At 40.8% G+C, this 19,426-nt stretch overlaps 1 protein-coding gene across 1 annotated transcript in view; it reads right to left on the bottom strand.

Annotated features, from left to right (window-relative positions):
* The window catches only part of MAP7D3 (MAP7 domain containing 3), a 50,312-nt gene that overhangs the window by 18,023 nt on the left and 12,863 nt on the right, over nucleotides 1-19,426 (bottom strand). Inside the window, exons 2-10 of the mRNA XM_074147723.1 lie at nucleotides 18,168-18,269; nucleotides 17,280-17,360; nucleotides 16,094-16,257; nucleotides 13,142-13,256; nucleotides 12,183-12,215; nucleotides 4,811-4,912; nucleotides 2,223-2,321; nucleotides 1,735-1,833; nucleotides 522-647 (exon numbers count right to left, since the gene is read on the bottom strand). Coding sequence (XP_074003824.1) covers nucleotides 522-647; nucleotides 1,735-1,833; nucleotides 2,223-2,321; nucleotides 4,811-4,912; nucleotides 12,183-12,215; nucleotides 13,142-13,256; nucleotides 16,094-16,257; nucleotides 17,280-17,360; nucleotides 18,168-18,269 — 921 coding nt within the window. The remainder of the gene's footprint in view (nucleotides 1-521; nucleotides 648-1,734; nucleotides 1,834-2,222; nucleotides 2,322-4,810; nucleotides 4,913-12,182; nucleotides 12,216-13,141; nucleotides 13,257-16,093; nucleotides 16,258-17,279; nucleotides 17,361-18,167; nucleotides 18,270-19,426) is intronic.

The raw sequence follows: 19,426 nt of genomic DNA on the forward strand, positions 1-19,426 counted from the left end.
CCTGAATGAAGGCAGCTCAGGGCTCCCTGTGCTTACGTTAAGATAATGCCTTTAGCATGTTCCTACAAGAATTTCTCCCCCTAAAGGAATTTAGGCTTTGCAGTTATTCCTTTCAGCCTCCTCTGAAGTTGTATGTTTGTTTTTTTCCTTTCTTTTCCTAGCACAGTTCTCTGACCAGTAAGTCTCAGATTCATTTGAGAGTCCACCCAAATGCAGATCTCCGCCAGTTAAAAAAAGAAAAACACAAACAAATCCCAGAACAAGTACCAGCACCTGGTTCTCTGCAGAGCAAGTAAACTGGCACTGGAGTTTAAAAGCCAGTATTATTTGATGGGTTTGTAAAGTAAACATGCACCATTGCATATGAATTGGTTATTGGCTGACCAAAGAAAATACTGGATAAATAGTATTATATATAAACTGTCTGATTCATAGTTCAGGGTAGCACAGTTAGTGACTATCATATAAGTTCTTCTTGAAGAGCAACTGTGCAAAGCCAGGCTTTGGTGCCCTCCTGTTACCTGAGGGATCCTGTCCATCAGCCGATAGCGTAGCAGCGCTTTTACTCCTAGCTAAGGAGGCCTGTGTGGGGGCGAGGAGGCGACTGATTATGCTACTGTCCAGAAGACTGAGCTGGGAGCGACGAGCTGAATGATGGGAACAAATCAAAAAGGATCCAACGTGAAATCATATAATGAAAAAGACAGCAGTACAAAGCAAAGGAAGATCATGAGCATTGTTGCAAATCATAACAGTCTTAGAGGCAAAATACTTAAGTCATGGAGAGGGAAATCCAAACTAATAGCACAGAAGGGTTAAACACCGCAATCTCTTATGTTGCACTTCTCATCCTTGGCTTGCTAATTATGTAAATGTGCAAAGACTGGCACACACACAACAGAGATGGATGCTGAAGTCGGTCAAAATATGAAAAGTTTTTGACCCAGCTCTTCAGCCATGTATTCTCTAGATTGCAGGAAAGGCTGTTCTGACATAATACATGGAAGCCTTGCAAGTCAAAGCATACGGTTATCATCAGGCATCAGGTGCACAGACAAGTTCACATGGACAGCACTCATCATCCTCCCATACAGGAAAGATTCTGAAGCAGAATATCATTTCCACTGTTGGTAACAGCTGCTAAAAAGGAAAGTTTCAGATTTGTTAACTCAAAGGGAAAAAACATTAGAAAAGTTGCTAGTCTTCAGCTTTAGGAAGAGTTCCTAGAAGAGAGGTTATTTGTGACCTAGTGGGGAACACACAGACCAAAGGAGACTGAAGGGAGAACAGGTTTCCTCCTTCATTCACATGCCCAAAGCGTAGGCCAGCAGCAGAAAAAGAGCAACAGCTTTCAAACAGAATAATGAAAGAGAGGTTAAACAGCAAAGGTAAGATCTAACTAAGAAGGTAACATATCAGTGATATTTTTACTGTATTTTACATTTAAACCTACCAGCTTTCAAATACATCTCTCTCTCAAGCAGAGACACGTTTTACTATCTACTTCCACAGCCATTTAACAAAGTTAAAGTCCTTCGTACAGGATTTCTTTTTTCTCCAAGGGAAAAAATTTAATCTTTACCATTTGCAATTTTATCTTTACCCCTGGATAACTAAAAAGTCATTAAAAAGTCCTAAAAATTTAAGAACCACAGAAACTAGAGAAAGTAAACCTATCCAAACTTTACTATGAATGCCTTTAAAAAGAAATATTCAGCTTTATGAAAGAACCACCTGGTTTTTCTTCCTTTTTCACTTTTTCTAGTTCTGGAGAGGGTTGGGGTTTACTACTCATTCTATTCAAAGATGTGCTCCTCTTCTTTTCTGTTCCTCCTAGAGACCAAGTGTAAGGAAGATTATTTTTAACAAGATATTTCTATATATGATTTTCTAAACTGCCCTTCCCATGCTTTGCTTTTGCCAAGAAATCAGCTAAAAATCACCGATCTATCATTACGAAGCACTATTTTCTCATGAGCTAAATTGGTTTGGCTACCATTTGCCTACTCTCCCCCACCCCCTTCCACTTTTTGGAGGAATAAGCTGGTTTCTAGACACAGTTACCCAGTATCTCGCACTGCAATGTGCAAACCAGTTATTCATACACAACAGTGAAAGCCCGAGTAAGAACATTTATAACGAAACTGGGACATGGTTTAAAGTCAACTTCAAATATCCCATTTACTGCCTCCCAATTCTCAAAACAAACTGGTTTCCTGCACCTTTCTGTTCCACCTGTGAACTTTTGAGTGCTGACTGCTGAGAATGCAGAGGAACTTTGTTATTCAGTCTGTTTAATGAGGCACTTCTCTTTGTGGTACCTGGAAGTGAAAGCGCATGGATTAATAACATTGAAAAGCCTCAAAGTCCCCTCCAACACCAGCCCTACTTCCCTAAGATATAAAAGGGTAATTAAATCACTTCATAGCATGAATCCTTCAGAAGCAGGGAAACTGGATCAGGGAAGAATTCATCTATGTAAAGCATTATTTCTTATATTCCTGTGTGTTACTGATCGTGGCAGCAGGATGCCAGTCTCAACAGACCTCTTGTTTGACCTACCAAGGCCATCCTTGCACGCCTTTTTAAATAAATAATTTAAAAAGGCCATTGCTTGCATTCCGTATGAGTGAGAGCGAGAAACAAAGCGCTCAGCTCAAAATTAACAAAGAACACAGCTGATTAAATACTCCACTGATCCAGAGACAAGAGTCTTCCTCTCAGTCCCGCGTTCTGGTCCTCTACCTTCCCAGGCACAAACATGCAGTGGCAGCAAGCTGGTTAATTCTGCGACTGCAGTTTCTGTCCTTTGAATTTAGCCATCATTTACAAACAGCCATTTCTTCTCCAGTGCCAGATCAAGAGCACAGAAGGGCTCTGATTTGCTGTGTTGATCTAAACTACTCAGTTAGTCCATCTCTGTATTGTTGGAGTCCTGTTCAAATTTCTTGTATTTCAGGCCACCTGAGAATTTTTGCTCCAAAGCAAACAAGGATTCACAAAGGATTTCAAGGTATGACAGTAACTTTGAAAGCAATACCAATTAGTTCGTTATTAGTGACTTCCTTTGTTAGCAGCTTAATTTGTACTTTACAGCCCTGTTCCTGACTCATACCCAGAGCTGAACCCTGCAGACAGATTATATATAAATATAATTTTAAATCTCAAGCAGGCTTCAGTGACTCAGAGCCCCAGCAGCTGTGCCAGTATAGATATATTCACCAATTCCCCTACCAGGCATCCAGTGTAAAAGTACAAGTTTTTCTGCTGCATCATCTCCCCAACATGAACCAGCATAATCAGTGTTAGCTGTGTCCACGTTACAGATTCTTCTAGCACAGCTCATGCCATCGAAGGTTGTAGATTGACAGAACACCGCAGCATAGACCTGGCTGAACTTGTTTTCGCATTAAACAGCTCAGCTCTTGCTTTTCATCATTTTAGGAAAAAAACCAAACAAACCAACATTTGGCATACAGGCAAGCTCCTATGAAACACTGGGAAGATTACCCACAAGGAAATCTCAGGCTAAAACAAGCTGACATGCGCTCATGCAAATAATTTTTATTTTTCTAAACAAGTAGATTAGGACAATTCCTTGTGTTTTGTAATTTATTTATTTTTTTATTTGGAGAAGAGAGACTGCCATAATTTACAGGATGACCTTGATGTAACATTCTATAAAGTCTGTTTCCCATTTCCTCTCTATAAGTAGTTGATGTGTATCAGGACAGGGCAGAGGGGAGGAGACTTGCACATATAACAGGTTTATCAGAGAGTGGGAAAACCAGGAATCTGTCCAATTCTCTGCATCCCTGATAAGACTACTTGGGTGTTGCACGTTTTAAACACGACACGCTGCAGTCAGCAACCTCATCCACCCCAAAGCTTCAATTCAAAATAATGCTGGAAGCCACAGAAAGGTAGAGGATTCTCCTCTGGTATCCTCTGGTAGAGGATTTCTAGAGCGCAAACACTCTCAGAAAGTCTTTATAAAGTAAATAATCACAGGAATAGCTGGCTTCTAGGCCATTTCAATTCCTCGATAGTACTGGCACAGTAAGTAGCCCAGCATGCTCGCAAGCAGTGGTGTACATGAACAGTTTAAGAAATGCATAATTTGAGATTCAGGATCAAGCTTACACTACTTTATTGGGCTAGGAAATTATGTCAGAGCTGCACGCTATGCCTATAATAATTCTAGAACTCCAGGTCAAAACAAAACCACCTCTTCCCACCCAGAAAACTCCCAGAGGTGTCAAGAGATGTTCATGCATCCTTCTCTATTTGGTTAAGGCAGAATTCTAATATTAAAAAGAAAGTATGTGTCTATAGAGTACAGGAGTGGCACAACAGAAAAATATCAAAACTACATTGATTTTTTCCTTCCCAGAGGCAATGAAATGATTGAAGCTGACTAACAGAACAAGGAAAACTTTATTTTGTACTATTTTTATTTTGCTGAAATTTTAGGGTGTGATTTAAGGCATGCAAACCTGCAAAGATGACGTGAAATGATTCGTGAATCATCATTCACCAAGATTCAACTTTAGTAAAACAATTACAGAAATAAGAATTAAAAAAACCAGTATTCTTTACCGTTACTCTTCTCCTCTAACAGAGCTCACATCAACTGGGTCAAAGCCCTGAACAGCCAAGCTGGATTAACAAATTGCATGAAATGCATTTGAGATCAAAACACAAAGAGAGTTAGAGTAAGGGAGGAAGAGGAGTATCGTTCCACCTCCTGTCTCCTTCCCAAGTAACAGTTAAGCAGGACCCTGCTACCAGCAGACACTCAAATACTTACTTCGATCAGAGGCGTTTAAAAGCGCAGCAGATGATGACAACCGTTTATTCATGACAGCTTCTGTCTGTTTGAGGTTTGCTGTGGAGGTGGACCACTTGCTGGCTGTGTAAAGAAGCGCCAACTTTAGAATTCAACTTCGCACCTGAGGAAGAACCTTTCACACATCGCTGTGAGCTAACTTTGGAGGTATTGCATCCTGAAAGCTGTTTCTGCTTTTGCTTAATGAGAAACAGATATTTTTCCCCCCCCTTTAAACAGATTTGATATAATTAGCACCAGTTTGAACGTGCATAGAAAAGGTGTTTAGTTTTAGTGGAGTGATGCCAAGATTTTAGGCATATGTATGCAAACAGGTGATTTTTAAACCTTGTGCTCCTAAAGTGTAAAGACAAAAGCTACTCAGGTTGTGTGTTGTTACTAGACTGGCAAGACAAAGAAAGTAACAGCAAAACCTGAATAACAATTTCTTTCTTTGTTTCTTCCATATACGTATGTCAAAACAGTTTTTCAGTCACTAGTAACAAAACCAAAAGAAATGCTTTTGGAGGGATAAAAGCAAGTCCCGAGCAAAGGCAAGGAAGCATTCCTATTTCCAATTACTTCCCAAGGGTTGCTCTAATTTAGAAATTTCCAATTTTTTTCAAAAGGATAAGTTTTCAAACTTATCCCTTAAGTTCATGTTTCTGACTAGTTTTCTAACTCTTCTGAAAAAAAAGTTGCCACAAGAAGCATTACTTTTTTTTTTGGTATGTGTATATGCACACACGCATACATATATATAAATATATAAAAATCACATCTCACATGGCAAAATTTCAAGTTTACTACAAGCCAGATAAATACCTGCTTTTAAATTTCAAATAACGTACTTTCAGGACGAACACTACTCCAGAGTGTGAAAGCCTTGGAAAAGCATGTACCTGTTGCTACGGAAACTCAATAAGCAAAAAACAGTAACGCACACAAAGTAGTGTGGACTAGCATCATAAACACAAGAAATTACATACATCAAACACAAGTAATTGATTTTGCTGGCATATTGGACAGCAAAGGTGATTAATGTGAACTCATTAGTGTGTAAGTACCAAAAGAAAAAGCAGCGCTACTCGTCACCGAGGGAGCATCTTTTCCCTTTGGCCAGCATCTATAGCAGCTCCTTATGGCAAGTGCCAGGATTCCTTAGGGACAGCCCTGCCCTGTGCTGTGTACCCAGCCCAGGCTTCACTTCCCGCAAAACCACGGCAAGTGGGAACCACATTTTGGAGCTGAAGCTGCAAAAGTGGCAAGCTCTTGTCACAGTGAACACGAGCGAAGTCCCCATGGGGTGAGAGGGAGAAAGGGAGATCTATTGAATCTAGTTCAGAAATGAGGGTCTGAGCTTAGTGGATACGTTCCCAGCATAACAAAACAAAATAAAACAAAAGGCATTTTATGAATGAAGCTTGAGTACTGAGATAACTAAAAGAGCCTTGAGAGCTTTTATATATGAAAAACAGGAAACTCATAATTCACGTATTTGGGTGTTTTCAAAGGGAAAGACTACCCTCTAGTGTCTGCTATTCAAAAGAAAGCCTGGTTCCTGCCGGAGGCTCAGCCGTGTGCTCAAAGGCCTTCAAACGTTGCGAAGATGCTCCATACAAATTTCTCTTGGTTCAAACTAGCACTTGCATGAAATCTGAGATTGGGTATAGACCCACCTACTAAGACCCAGAGGGCAGAAAATCACAATGAGCAAAGCAATTTTCCAGCAAGTTTGTAAGTTCTGGAGGTGGGCTGTGCTGTTCAGTAAAGAGACAGCCTAATCTTCTATTAGAAGATTCACAAGAGAAAATGACAGTCTATATATGACTGTTCAGCCAAAATCCATCATCAGTTTCTATTCTACAGGGAAAGAGAGGGCATGAGCTAATATGACTTAAAAAATCCAATTGGTAAAGGGTATTCATATAGATATTTCAGTTTTCTTTTTCCAGAAAAATTTTTCAAGATCTTAAGAAGTCAATGCTTTTTTGATCAATACTTTTGCAAATATATGATCAGATGATCGTAACCTTTTCCCTACCTCGACCACAAGAGACATTCTGCAAACCTGAAAGCTTTGGACAACTCACAAAGAAAAAAAGCTTTAAAAGACAGACAGGATACTCTCGAGTAAGGCAGTCTGGTTACATAGGTAAATTACTCTCTTGTATTTTTGGGGGAAAGTTAAATTACTTACATCGAGGGATTCTAAATGGAAGAAGCGTATAGCATAGTCCCACACAACACCAAATGTCTATATGGTTTTTAATGGAAGAGTGAAAACGAACGGAAGCAGCAAAGCCAAATAAAGGGTATGACTGCCCTGCAGGAAGGCTTGCAGTGGGGTAAGGAGCTGGGAAACAGGGTATCTCCAGAAAATCGTGACTAGAGATAGCAGCTCTCAGCCCATCTTCTGAGCTTCACTCAGAGAGAGTGCTGGAGCACTGCTACCCGAGGCTGGATAAAATTAGGCTAAATTAATTAAGATTATCTGTCTCTTAGTACCTTCCAGTTTTCTACCAGGAAAAGGAAGCTCTTTATTTAGAAAGGAGTGACTCTGGCAGCCCAATTTCTATTCTAATAGCACATCTCCACTATAAATGCACCTGAAAGTCTAATTTTGCTCAGTCATCACTAAACCTCCCTCATTTACAAGGGCTCTGTCATCAAGGATGCTTTATTACACAGCCCTGCCATTTCTCTTGGCAGCCCCACACCCTGCACATTTCATCTTCGCACTGACAGCAATGGCATTAATGTAACGTCTGACTCTGGGGCTTTCACCAATTTTTTAAATTTCAGGCCAGCAGTGGGGTACTTGGAGCAGCCTGAATGCATCGCATTCTGTACATAAATGCAGAAAGGCTGATGAAACGCTCAATTATATGGGGTTTCCTTCTCAGAGCACACCACCTTTACCACCCACAAGTGCTGCTTTACCAGGCAATATTCCTAAATATTGCTGTTGACACAGCCAGTTCATGGAAAAACGTGTCTGATTTTATATCTTTTTTTTTTTTTTGCACAGCAATACAATAGGCAAGAAAGCCTTTAGTCCTAAAATAACGTAAAGAATATTTGAAATCTGTTCCCCCAATGGTTTTCATTTTAAGAAATAGAGCCTTTAAGCCCAAATCTGCCACAGAAACCGATGGTGGAAAAATAATATTGTATTGAAACTTGCTCTAGATGTGCTGTTAGAGAAGGTGCACTACTCAGCCACAATGACATAATGTAGCAGAGCTCATAAGGGGTCATTTTTCAGAAATCCAAAATTAATTCTTGTCTTTCCAGCAATTTTGCAAATATAAGGTGAAAGGGACCAAATAAGGATTTTTTTAGAAAGCTGGGTGGACTTAGGCATCCTACATGGTTTGGGCAGATTTTAAATAACAATTAAGTGAGGAGCTTCCAGAAAGTTAAAAAGCTAAGGACAATCCCGAAATGGGAATAAATATGAGAAGCATGAATCCAACCCTGATTCCACATCACCCAGCCCAGGTAAGACAGCTGTACGTTTGAATCCTCAATGTAAGGATGAACACAGATTTCAAACACTGTGGATGCGCAAGTGTCTTGATCAAACGCTGCATTATCTGTTTATTTTTTCAAAATTGGTGCCAAGTTATTCAAACTGATTGACAGCAGCCAAACTTATCTGCTCCTCCTGTTGCTACTTTATGATGCATAAGGTACAGCTTAAGTGCCTATTTTTAAGTCAGGAGCATGTTTGTTGGAAGATACTTTGTTTTTAACGTGCTTTAGCAGCACCGTGGTTCAAGGCTTCCTCCACAATCAAAAGGACAGACAAGACTCATTTGCTTGCATAAATGAGAGAGCAAAAGACATTATTTTATGTTTGTTATAAAGTTTAGCTTGAAAATTAGATAAGGTACAAAAGAATAGAGGGGGAAAAAAAATAGTGCTTTCCTAAACATTTAAGGCAAATGTGATTTCCTAGTTTCAAGGTTAAATGACATTTGGTAACGTGGAATACAATAATTGGATTTATAACATGTGTTCCTTGGATACACATAAACAGGTAAACCAATCCAGTCAAACTGGCTAATTTTGAAGAAAATTAGGGATTCATGCTGTGCAGAGAAAGGGAAGAGTGCAGTTAAATAAAATACACATGCTTCTGCTGTGTTGCCAGAATAAGCCACAGTACTTAAATCATACTCAGCCAGACTTTCATTGCATTTTCAAGTCTCATATTGTCAGGATTAGGAGACAGCTGTATTGAATTAGTAATGCTGTGAGCACGCACAGATTTTCAGAATTCACATTTAGCTAGGTCTCAGCTGAGGGCTATCATCTTAAACTGGCTACAAGAAATAATTTTGCTTATTAAACATATAGCCTTGACAAATATATCAGTGATCCAAAGCATTTCTATGAATGGCTCAGTCTGTGCACTGGAAAGTGCCAGAAATCCAATGAAAACACATTTAATATATAGAATTATAGAATCATAGAATGGTTAGAGTTGGAAGGGACCTTAAAAATCATCGAGTTCCAACCCCCCTGCCATGGGCAGGGACACCTCCACCAAACCAGGTTGCTCAAAGCCCCATCCAGCCTGGCCTTAAACACTTCCAGGGATGGGGCAGCCACAACTTCTCTGGGCAACCTGTTCCAGTGCCTCACCACCCTCACAGTAAAGAATTTCCTCCTAATATCTAATCTAAATCTCCCCTCTTCCAATTTAAAACCATTACCCCATGTCCTGTCACTAAGTTTCCTGACAAAGAGTCCCTCTCCGGCTCTCCTGTACACTCCGTATGAGGTGTCCCTGGAGCCTTCTCTTCTCCAGGCTGAACAACCCGAGCTCTCTCAGCCTGTCTTCAAAGGAGAGGTGCTCCATCCCTCTGATCATCTTCGTGGCCCTCCGCTGGACCCACTCCAACAGGTCCATGTCCTTCCTGTGTTGAGGACTCCAAAGCTGGACACAGTACTCCAGGTGGGGTCTCACGAGCGCAGAGTAGAGGGGTAGAATCACCTCCCGTGACCTGCTGGCCACACTTCTCTTGATGCAGCCCAGGATGCGGTTGGCTTTCTGGGCTGCCAGTGCACATTGCTGGCTCATGTTGAGCTTCTCATCCACCAACACCCCCAAGTCCTTCTCCTCACGGCTGCTCTCCAGCCATTCTCCACCCAACCTGTATTTGTGCCTGGGATTGCCACGTCCCAGGTGCAGGACCCTGCACATGGTCTGATTGAACTTCATGTGGTTTGCACGAGCCCATCTCTCCAGCCTGTCCAGGTCCCTCTGGATGGCATCCCTTCCCTCCAGCGTGTCGACCGTGCCACTGAGCTTGGTGTCATCAGCAAATTTGCTGAGGGTGCACTCTATCCCACTGTCCATGTCTCCGAAAAAGATGTTGAACAGCACTGTCCCAGTACCGACCCCTGAGGAACTCCACTCGTCACTGGCCACCAATTGGACATTGAACCATTGACCACAACCCTTTGAGTGCGGCCATTCAACCAGTTCCTTATCCACCGAGTGGTCCATTCATCGAACCCATGGCTTTCCAATTTTGAGACCAGGATGTCATGTGGGACACTGTCAAACACTTTGCATAAGTCCAGGTAGATGACATCTGTTGCTCTGCCCTTGTCCACCAAGCCTGTGGCAGTATTGTACAAGGCCACCAAATTTGTCAGGCACAATTTGCCCTTGGTGAAGCCATGCTGGCTGTCTCCAATCACCTCCTTATTTTCCATGTGCCTTAGCAAAGATTCCAGGAGGATCTGCTCCATGATCTTGCCAGGCACAGAGGTGAGGCTGACTGGCCTATAGTTCCCTGGGTCTTCTTTTTTCCTTTTTTGAATATTGGGGTTATGTTCCCCTTTTTCCAGTCAGCGGGAACTTCACCAGGTTGCCACAATTCCTCAAATATGATGGAAAGCGGCTTAGCAACTTCGTCCGGACCCTAGCTCCCTCAGGACCTGCGGGTGGATTTCATCAGGTCTCATGGACTTATGCACCTTCAGGTTCCTTGATAGGTCTCGAACCTGATCTTCTCCTACTGTGGGCAGTTCTTCATTCTCAGAGCCCCTGTTTTTGCCTTCCGTGACTTGGGCACTGTGGTTAGAGCCCTTGCCGGTGAAGACTGAGGCAAAAAACTTGTTCAGTAGCTCAGCCTTATCCACATCCTGGGAGGCCAGGTCTCCCGTTTCCTTCTGGAGATGGCCCACAACTTCTCTAGTCTTGCCTTTATCCCTGACATATCTGTAGAAGTTTTTCTTATTGTTTTTGATGTCCCTGGCTAGATTTAGTTCTGCCTGGGCTCTTGCTTGCCTGATCTGGTTCCTGGCCACTCGGACAGTTTCTTTATATTCTGCCCATTCTACCCATCCCTGCTTCCACCCTCTATAGGCCTCCTTTTTGGTCTTGAGCTTGTCCAGCAGTTCCTTGTTCATCCATACAGGCCTGCTGGCTATTTTGCTTGACTTCTTATTTTTTGGGATGCATCTCTCCTGAGCTTGGAGGAGGCCATCCTTGAATGCCAACCAGCTTTCTCGGACCCCTCTCCCCTCCAGTTCTTTCTCCCACGCTACCCTGCCAATCAGATCTCTCAGGAGACCAAAGTTTGCTCTTCTGAAGTTCAGGGTAGCGAGCTTGCTGCACACCCTCCTCGCTTTCCTATGAATCTTGAATTCTACCATTTCATGGTCGCTGCAGCCGAGGCTACCCTTGAACTTGACATTCCCCACCAGCCCCTCCTTGTTGGTAAGGACAAGGTCCTTATAATGTTTAGATAATTGGACAGATCTGATTTTGCAAAACCCTTCATGGAAAAAGTATCAAACTGCACAAAGGGCCCACTTCTCTTCAAAAAGTTTCAGCAAAGTATTGTTTGATTTTGCAAATGTTACTTCAATTGCTGGTAAAACAAAGCAAAAAGAAAACAAACCAAGCCCTACCATGTACTTTTTGCAAATTAGGAAACAATGAAGGGGTTCAAAATTGCCCTTAAAAAAAACCCAACAACCCTTAGACTACTGAACTAATTTATATTCAAATACATACCACTAAGAATTTCTCTTCTCCCTCATGCTGTATCCAGTCATCTTTAAAAACTCAATTGCACATATCCTTTCTCTGAAAATTCCTTCAGGATGCCATGACTTAAGCTGCAGCTTAATTAGCTGTGAGGGATAGATCAAAACATAGAGGGAGCTGCTTTCTACTTAGGGATCACATTTGTTCACAGCTGGCCAAGATCCAGGAAAAGATCTATAAGAAGAGTTTTCCTCGGTTCCAGAGAAACAAGAACTCAAGTTTAAAAGGTTAGTAGTGAGTATGAAACAATGGGAAAAAGAACATTTTAGAAATCAATACCACCAGTTCCACCTTCATCTGCGGTCTGCTGTTCTGTAGGAGAAGAAGGTTTGTAAGCTAAGTCATAAGGTCAAATAGCAAACACTTCACCAAAAAATGGGGAAGCTGGATATCGTAATGGTGATTTATACCAAAGCACTTTCAAACATGTTATAAATAAGCACTTAAATGTCAGCACTCAAGCTGACAGAAGACGACAGTACTAAAACACACTCAGTACAATTCCACCAATTCAGAAGACAGGCTGAATTGAAGCATTTTTTGTTTTAATAACTTATGTTAAGTTACACGTTGGCCGGGTCTTCCAGTTAGGTAGTGCATGAAAAGATCCCTTCCACTGCTATCCTGATTTGCTGGCCTGATTTCAGAATGTTTACAAGCAGAAACAGTTAATTGTGTGAAACAGGAAACAATCTGAGCTCAAATTAAAGAGCATTAAAATGCATCACCTCATCTAGAATAGAACCTATTCTCTGAAAAGCTCAGACATGGCCCACTGCATCTCCTTACTGGTGATTCAAATAATTGGTTAGCATTCTGTAACTCTAAGGGTGTGTTTAAAACATTTTAGATGTAATATTACAGTTCAACTGGGTGGGGTTTTTTTGTTCTCTTTACAATCAGTCTGAGCACGCCGTTACACATACTGCACTTGAAGGACTTGGAATTATTTTATCATTATACATTACAATTCCCCTGCTCTGATGGTTGGGGGCTGGCACTCCAATGCTGCCAGCTGGTGTATTTCCCATGTGGCTTCTCTCAGCTCTTCCCAAAGTCAAAACCAGCCCTAAGTCTGAGCAGCATTTCAGAACAAGCACAAATATGAATTTTTCCCCAAGAGCTACCTACAGATCCTGTTGTAAGATCCAAGATGTCCCTCTGAACAGTGCTGCACCTGCCAGTGTTCATACATAATATCCTGTGATTTTAGCCATGCTAGAAAAGGTGCTACTTACCTGTTTTGCTCTCTGAATCCGGAGTTACAGACCCTCCCCATGACCATCTCTTCTGCCGTGTTTCCAGTCGCTGATTCCGTTCCAAGGTACGATGCATAACGGCTTCATATCGCTCCTATCATCAAACAACACCTCTATGAAGCCATATAACTGTAAAACACAGCTATGCCACAAGTCAAAATATAGATATTTTTTCTCCTCAGTATGATTTAAAATCAGTTTTACCTATACTGTAACAAGCTTTTGTTACAAAAACTATCATGCAAAGAATGTTAAGGGCAATTAATGGTTTCAAACCACTGCAAACATGATTAGGTTGAGCTAAAGCACAGATAATCTATTCTACTCTTTACTTAAAATAGCCACCAAACAGACTTCCTATTCAGTAAACAGCACTACTTATTTTCTAAATAGGGATGAACCCCAAACTGAGCAAAAAGAATTGCTTACCCTTTAAACTATTTATATTCTGAAGTTATTTCTAAAAGGTGCTGTAAATTCTCCATTGTAAAATGCCAAACATAAGGCTATTTGTATTTTCAGAGAACTACACAAACACTAACCCAAGTCTTAACAGATACTGGCATTAATAGAGATACAGGGAAACCAGAAATACTGCAAAAAAAACAAAGGAAGCAAAAAAAGACCAATCAAGTCTCAGCAACCCCTGCAGACAGGACAAAGAAGACTGAGAGAAACTGTCTCTTCTGTCTCCAGGAACTGCTGATGTGGGAACTTCCCCTATTGTGCATGAAGACGAAATCTAACCATGGTAGTCTGTTTCTTCTCCATAATCAGTCAGGTTTCCATAGATGTGTCAACAACAGATTTCTCTTCTGGAATAATCATATCCCAAGTGACCTTTTGAAGCAGTATTTACTGCTGATACATTCCAAGAAGATGCCAAAGGGACTCATTATCCAAACATTTCTCTCTCTTGAGGACACAAGACTCTCACCTTTTTTCAACACCAATTCATGACACAAACTAAAAGTCACAGTGTGTAACAGACAAAGTAAACTTGGATGGAAGGGAGGAGGGATTCCTTTCACTGACAAAAGATAAAATTAAAAGGTTTTGTTTCAATATAAAGCTCAGCTTCCCCTCTGTTAAAGAACCCTGAACTAGAGTTTACATAATGTGCCAAAGTACCCAGACATGATGTAATCTGCCGATGGTACTTTCATGGAGGGATCTGCAGTGTGGTAATTCTGCAAAGTCCTAGTTAGAGCCATAGGCTTCACTTTACAAACAACAGAAAATCAGTTACCAGCTCAAGACATCAACATAATGATTTGCAGAGCTGTACAGAATAATTGAGTAACTGTGAGAAGCCAGGTATCTCAATCCCAGCCATGGCTAGCTATCTCCAAGACTCTCTTAGGCAGAGAACCACTTCTTTTCCCATCGTATTTGCTATTGTGCTGCTGCTTCTACTTTATCTAAGGAAGGTGATTAATTAAACAAGACTTGGCTGAAGTAACAGACTGTATTTCTTCATGCACTTCCATCTACTAAATTTACAACTGCAGATGATACCTGGCTGGCAAAGCATTGCCCAAAGATAGCTTAGCTTCTTTAAAAGTCATTATTTTCTAACGTCAGAGCACAAAAGTCAAGATCTGTTTTCACTTTGTGGTTGAAAGCAAGGTTTAGACATCAAGTGTGCGCTACTTTCCCACCTGCTGAATTCTTTACATATAACTCTGTGTACAAGATCATCTGTCTCCAGGGACCACGTAAAAGCCAAGGTTAAGACCGATCAAACACTCATGGGCTACTCCTTGTCTTCCTTGATTATTCACCCCAGCGGCCACTTAAAACGTACCCGCTATCCTCAAAATTAAAAGAATAAATGTACTATAGGCTTAGGGGAAACACCTCTTGAAGCATAAGGGATGCTTTTTGCTTAAAGTAGTTGCTTAGAGATGATACTGCACTGGACTGCAGTCGGCCCACCCTAACATTTCTCCTTGTTCTTCAGCAATGTAAACTATTCCATGAAGTTCAAATGGAATATCAAAGTGAAAACACCCACAAGCTGATTACAGATGACCAAACACCAGTGTAGGATACTGCCAGTCAAAAAGGGTAAAAAAAGATGTATTGCTAGAACAATATAACAACGGCTGGACTCCACGGGAACAGCTAGCCAGGCTTACAGGCTCCTCCTCCATCATCCACAGCAAGTTCTTACAACTACCTCAGGAAAGCACATGTGTGTGTCATGCTTTTACTGCTAACATCCAGGAAATGAACCCTTCAGAACTTGCACCACATTTAATTCACACTAGCAGACCTACTCTTCAAAGGGGATGGCGTAACTTCATGTATTTATTTCTACTTTCAGCTTCTCTCAGTCCTGCCATGAATTCCATAACTCAAATACTGCTCTGCCTTTGCTTTGACTGTGCATAGACCAGCAAAGAGCCAAGTAAGAACAGTCAATACACAGCTCAAAGCAGCAAATGGTCACTACACAGATAACATTATCAACTGCACAACGTATAGTAATAAATCATAATTTAGAAGAACTGACAGAATGTGAGCCTCTTAGGCCACAGCGGGGCTCCCAGGAAGCAAGACAGAGAATTAAGGAAAGTCTAAGACCTGTCACCCATGCTGATTTACAAACAGAATCTACAAAGTGCACTGAAAGGAATCTAGAAATGTAGGAATACGGGGTGGGGTTTTTGCTCATGTGAAAAATAACCAGTGGCCAAAGAGTAACCACAGCTCCTAAAGTCCTGAGTGCTTCAGGGGTAGTTAAAGCTAGGCTGGGATGGGGAGGCAGGATGTGTCTATATAGCCCACTGTATAGATGTGGAAAATACTTTTATATTCTAACACATTCACCATTTCACTATCTATTTCGTACCACTTCAGAGCACGGTAGTGTAGAAAAACAGTGTAGGACTTTCTTTAAAACTATAAAACTTTGACACATGGTACCTTTTCCTCCTCTATTTTCTGTTTTCTCTTTTCTTCTACTGCTGCCCTCCGTTGCTCCTCTTTCTGCTTCTGTTCCTTTAGCTTTCTCTGCCTTTCTTCTAATTGTTTTTCATACTGGAGTTTTGCTTTTCTCTCCTTTTCAAGGATTTGTGTCTCTTTGGCAGCTGTAAATTTTTAAGAAAAAACTTAAAATCAAACTTAACTATTCCTTGATATGACAACAACTTGCGAGAGACTACCAAGCAAAATTATCACCACTTAAGTCAAAAATATACAGCAAGATTAGCTTGCAGTGCTGGATGACACTGCACACGATGACAGAGGTGTCTAATTCTGTCCCCAGGTTGGACAGGAATTAGAACCTTTCCTGCCATTAGACTTTACTGTCTAGACAGGAACATCAGGATATGCACATACCCGATGTTAAGCGTATACTTTTCTTGCCATCATAAGTAAGTATTATGTATAAGTCTTTACAAGTAAGCAGTAAGTTGAGTATCAAAGGGCAGGATTTTCTACGTTGCAATTTTCATTTTTTTAGAACAAGAGGTAACAAAAAGATTTCAAGCACGAAGTGACAAGATGGGAAAACCCCCCAATTATTGCATCCGAGTTCAAAATAGTTATGTCACTGTTCTCCGCAACCTCCGCCCAGGACAGCTTGTGCGCACTTTAAGAGAAGCTCCACGTCCTGTGACAAAAAGCTAGTGGTTCAATACACAGTGGAAGTTATTTTCTGTGGCTAGAGAGATGAAATGAACCGGGAGACCAGATAATTACACCTACAATGCACAGGCAGTATCAACAAGTAAAGTTCCCAGAATACTTCTGAATTTATATCCGTCCTAGTCCTATCCTCTCTCCTTGTCAGGATAACACAAATCTTTTCTGTTGCTGTGTGTCTTTGCTCTTATGTTAAGAAACACACATACAGGCCAGAGAGCTGGGAGACAGAGACCCAGGGCTGCAGGGCACGCTGTGACCCTTTCGTCTCTGGCTGTGCACGCATGCACTGATTGGCATCACTAACAGCATAAAGCTGATCTTGTCTCTTGTCCCCAGTAAAGTGAAAAAAAAAAAAAAAATCAAAAAAAAAAAAAATCACTGAACAAGGAGTAAGAGAGTAAGTTATTCCTTTATCACAAGTATTTTAAGAAGTTATATTTTAAATCAAACATGAGAATACCATGTTGCTTTTCCCGCTCTTCTCTACGCTCCCTGGCAAGTCTTTGTCTTTCTTCTGTTCTTAGAGCGGAACCATCTATCACTGTCAAAAGAAAAATTGAAGACACATAATTGTCAGTCATTTTGAATATTCAAATTTAACTTAAAAAGTTTAACTAAAAAAGTCTTTACTATCAAAAGGATAATGGAACTTCCCGAGAGAAGCACAATGCAGAGCACTGCACACTGTATATAGAGATGAGAGATGTCATTTGAAAAATTCATAGGAAGCTGAATGCCCTCCTTTTTCGCCTTTCCATTCCCTCACAACCACCAATCCACTATTTTTAATAGGAGCAGCAGAAAGCAGACACAGTATGAAAAGGCCCAATGCATACAGTCAAAAGAAAGCCTGAGCAGATGCCAGGCACATGTGAGAACATATCCAAATTCGACTCTGATCCACATTCTTGTACTTATTAATTCCTATGATCAAGAATTAGGGGAATCTAGGAAAACTCAATCTGAGAACAGATAGTTCACCCGTCATGACAAATTCTAAGTGCTGCAGGACAGCTACTTTGCAGGCAAAGCAGAACCAAGACTGCTTAAGTCTTTGCAGGTATAAAAACTTGAATTTCAGCAAGAAGTGAACTGGTTTGACCAGAGCACAAAAAAAATCATTTATGTCCCACTGAAAAGACACCCAACCTCATCAACTGAACTCTGCGCAAGTCAAGAGCAAAAATCTGTCATCAAAACCAGACCTTCAATGAATCTACGAACCACCTACCAGGTGCTTTTTGCTCTCATGCCTCCTGAAGAAAGAGCATCAAACTTCTTTTTAGAAGATGCTAATTCTCCCTTGTGAACCCAGTGCTTCATTAAGAACAACAAGCAATAATTATACCTGGTTTAGTTGCTGTCTTTATATTTATTGAGGTCTGGACTGCAATAGGGCTAATGCCACTTTGGCTTCTTCTTTCTTCTGCTATGGCTTGGGCTGCAGCAACTGCGAGAAAGAATAATTCCATGTTAAGAAAACCTCTACAACTAAAACTCATGAAATAAATATCTAAAATAAACACATAAAATTCCATTTGAGGTTGTGGATCTTTTTATTGAATAACTAACATGGGACTGCTCAACTTGTAAGAAGAAAAAACTTGCTGATTAAGACTTCAGACCTGCACAGCTTTTCTTTGTAAAAACAAGAGCTACAAAACCTTATGTTTTAAAATGTGTAGCAAAGGACTGTAGAGTTTAAAAAAAAAAAAAATCAAACTCATTAAATAACTTTTCTAAGAAGAAAAACAATATTTAGCAAAGTTATGAGTATGACTCACACTTAATAAAAAAAACCTCTTTGCTACTGCATGTGTATTTGCAGGCTGAACACATGTATGTAATAGTCAAATAGCACTAGTAGGATCATACTCTGATGAGACCCAAGCAGGGAAAGGTTTATGAAGACCTTTCATTATTTTATGACGTGAAACAGAAAGTGGATCAGCTGCATGAAGTAGACCATTAAAGGATGCTTACAACGTACTTCTAAAACTGGATCTTCAAAAATAATTTTTAATTATAGATTAGACTCTAAAACAGTAATTTGAGCATTTGTGCTCAAATTCACCTTATTCAAGTTTCACCAAGATGAGTAGAGTGAACTGCAGGGATGTGACCCCCAGTTAATCATAGAGAAATGAAATGCTAGCAATATTCATTTCGCTAAATAACAAAACCCATTAAGAAGTCAGGGAGACTAATTTACTGTATCACTTTCCACAGATTTTCTTTCTTTTGCTATCAACTTTCACTTTAACTGATCGCCCCTTCAGGGTGGGAAGGTGAAGCGTTAGCGGGAAAGCAGGCAGGGCAGCCTGGAAGACAGCACTACCCCCTTCTCCTGCACAGGAGTGGCCTCCCAGCAGTGACACCTTGTTCTCACCTCGGCTGACAGAGACGGGGACACCAACTTGGTTCTTAGAGAAAAGCCCAACTTTGGGGGAAGCAAAAGAACATGCTATGCAATCAACCGAATGTGAGACAGAAGAAGTTGATGCCTATTTTAAACAGAAAAGGCAATTCATAAAAGTAATACTTAACGTGCCGTGATCTCAATCATAATGTGAAGGACAAATAGTAGAATTTGGTGTTATATTTTAA

Source organism: Numenius arquata, chromosome 5 (genome assembly GCF_964106895.1).
Source record: "Numenius arquata chromosome 5, bNumArq3.hap1.1, whole genome shotgun sequence".
Classification (NCBI taxonomy): Eukaryota; Metazoa; Chordata; class Aves; order Charadriiformes; family Scolopacidae; genus Numenius; species Numenius arquata.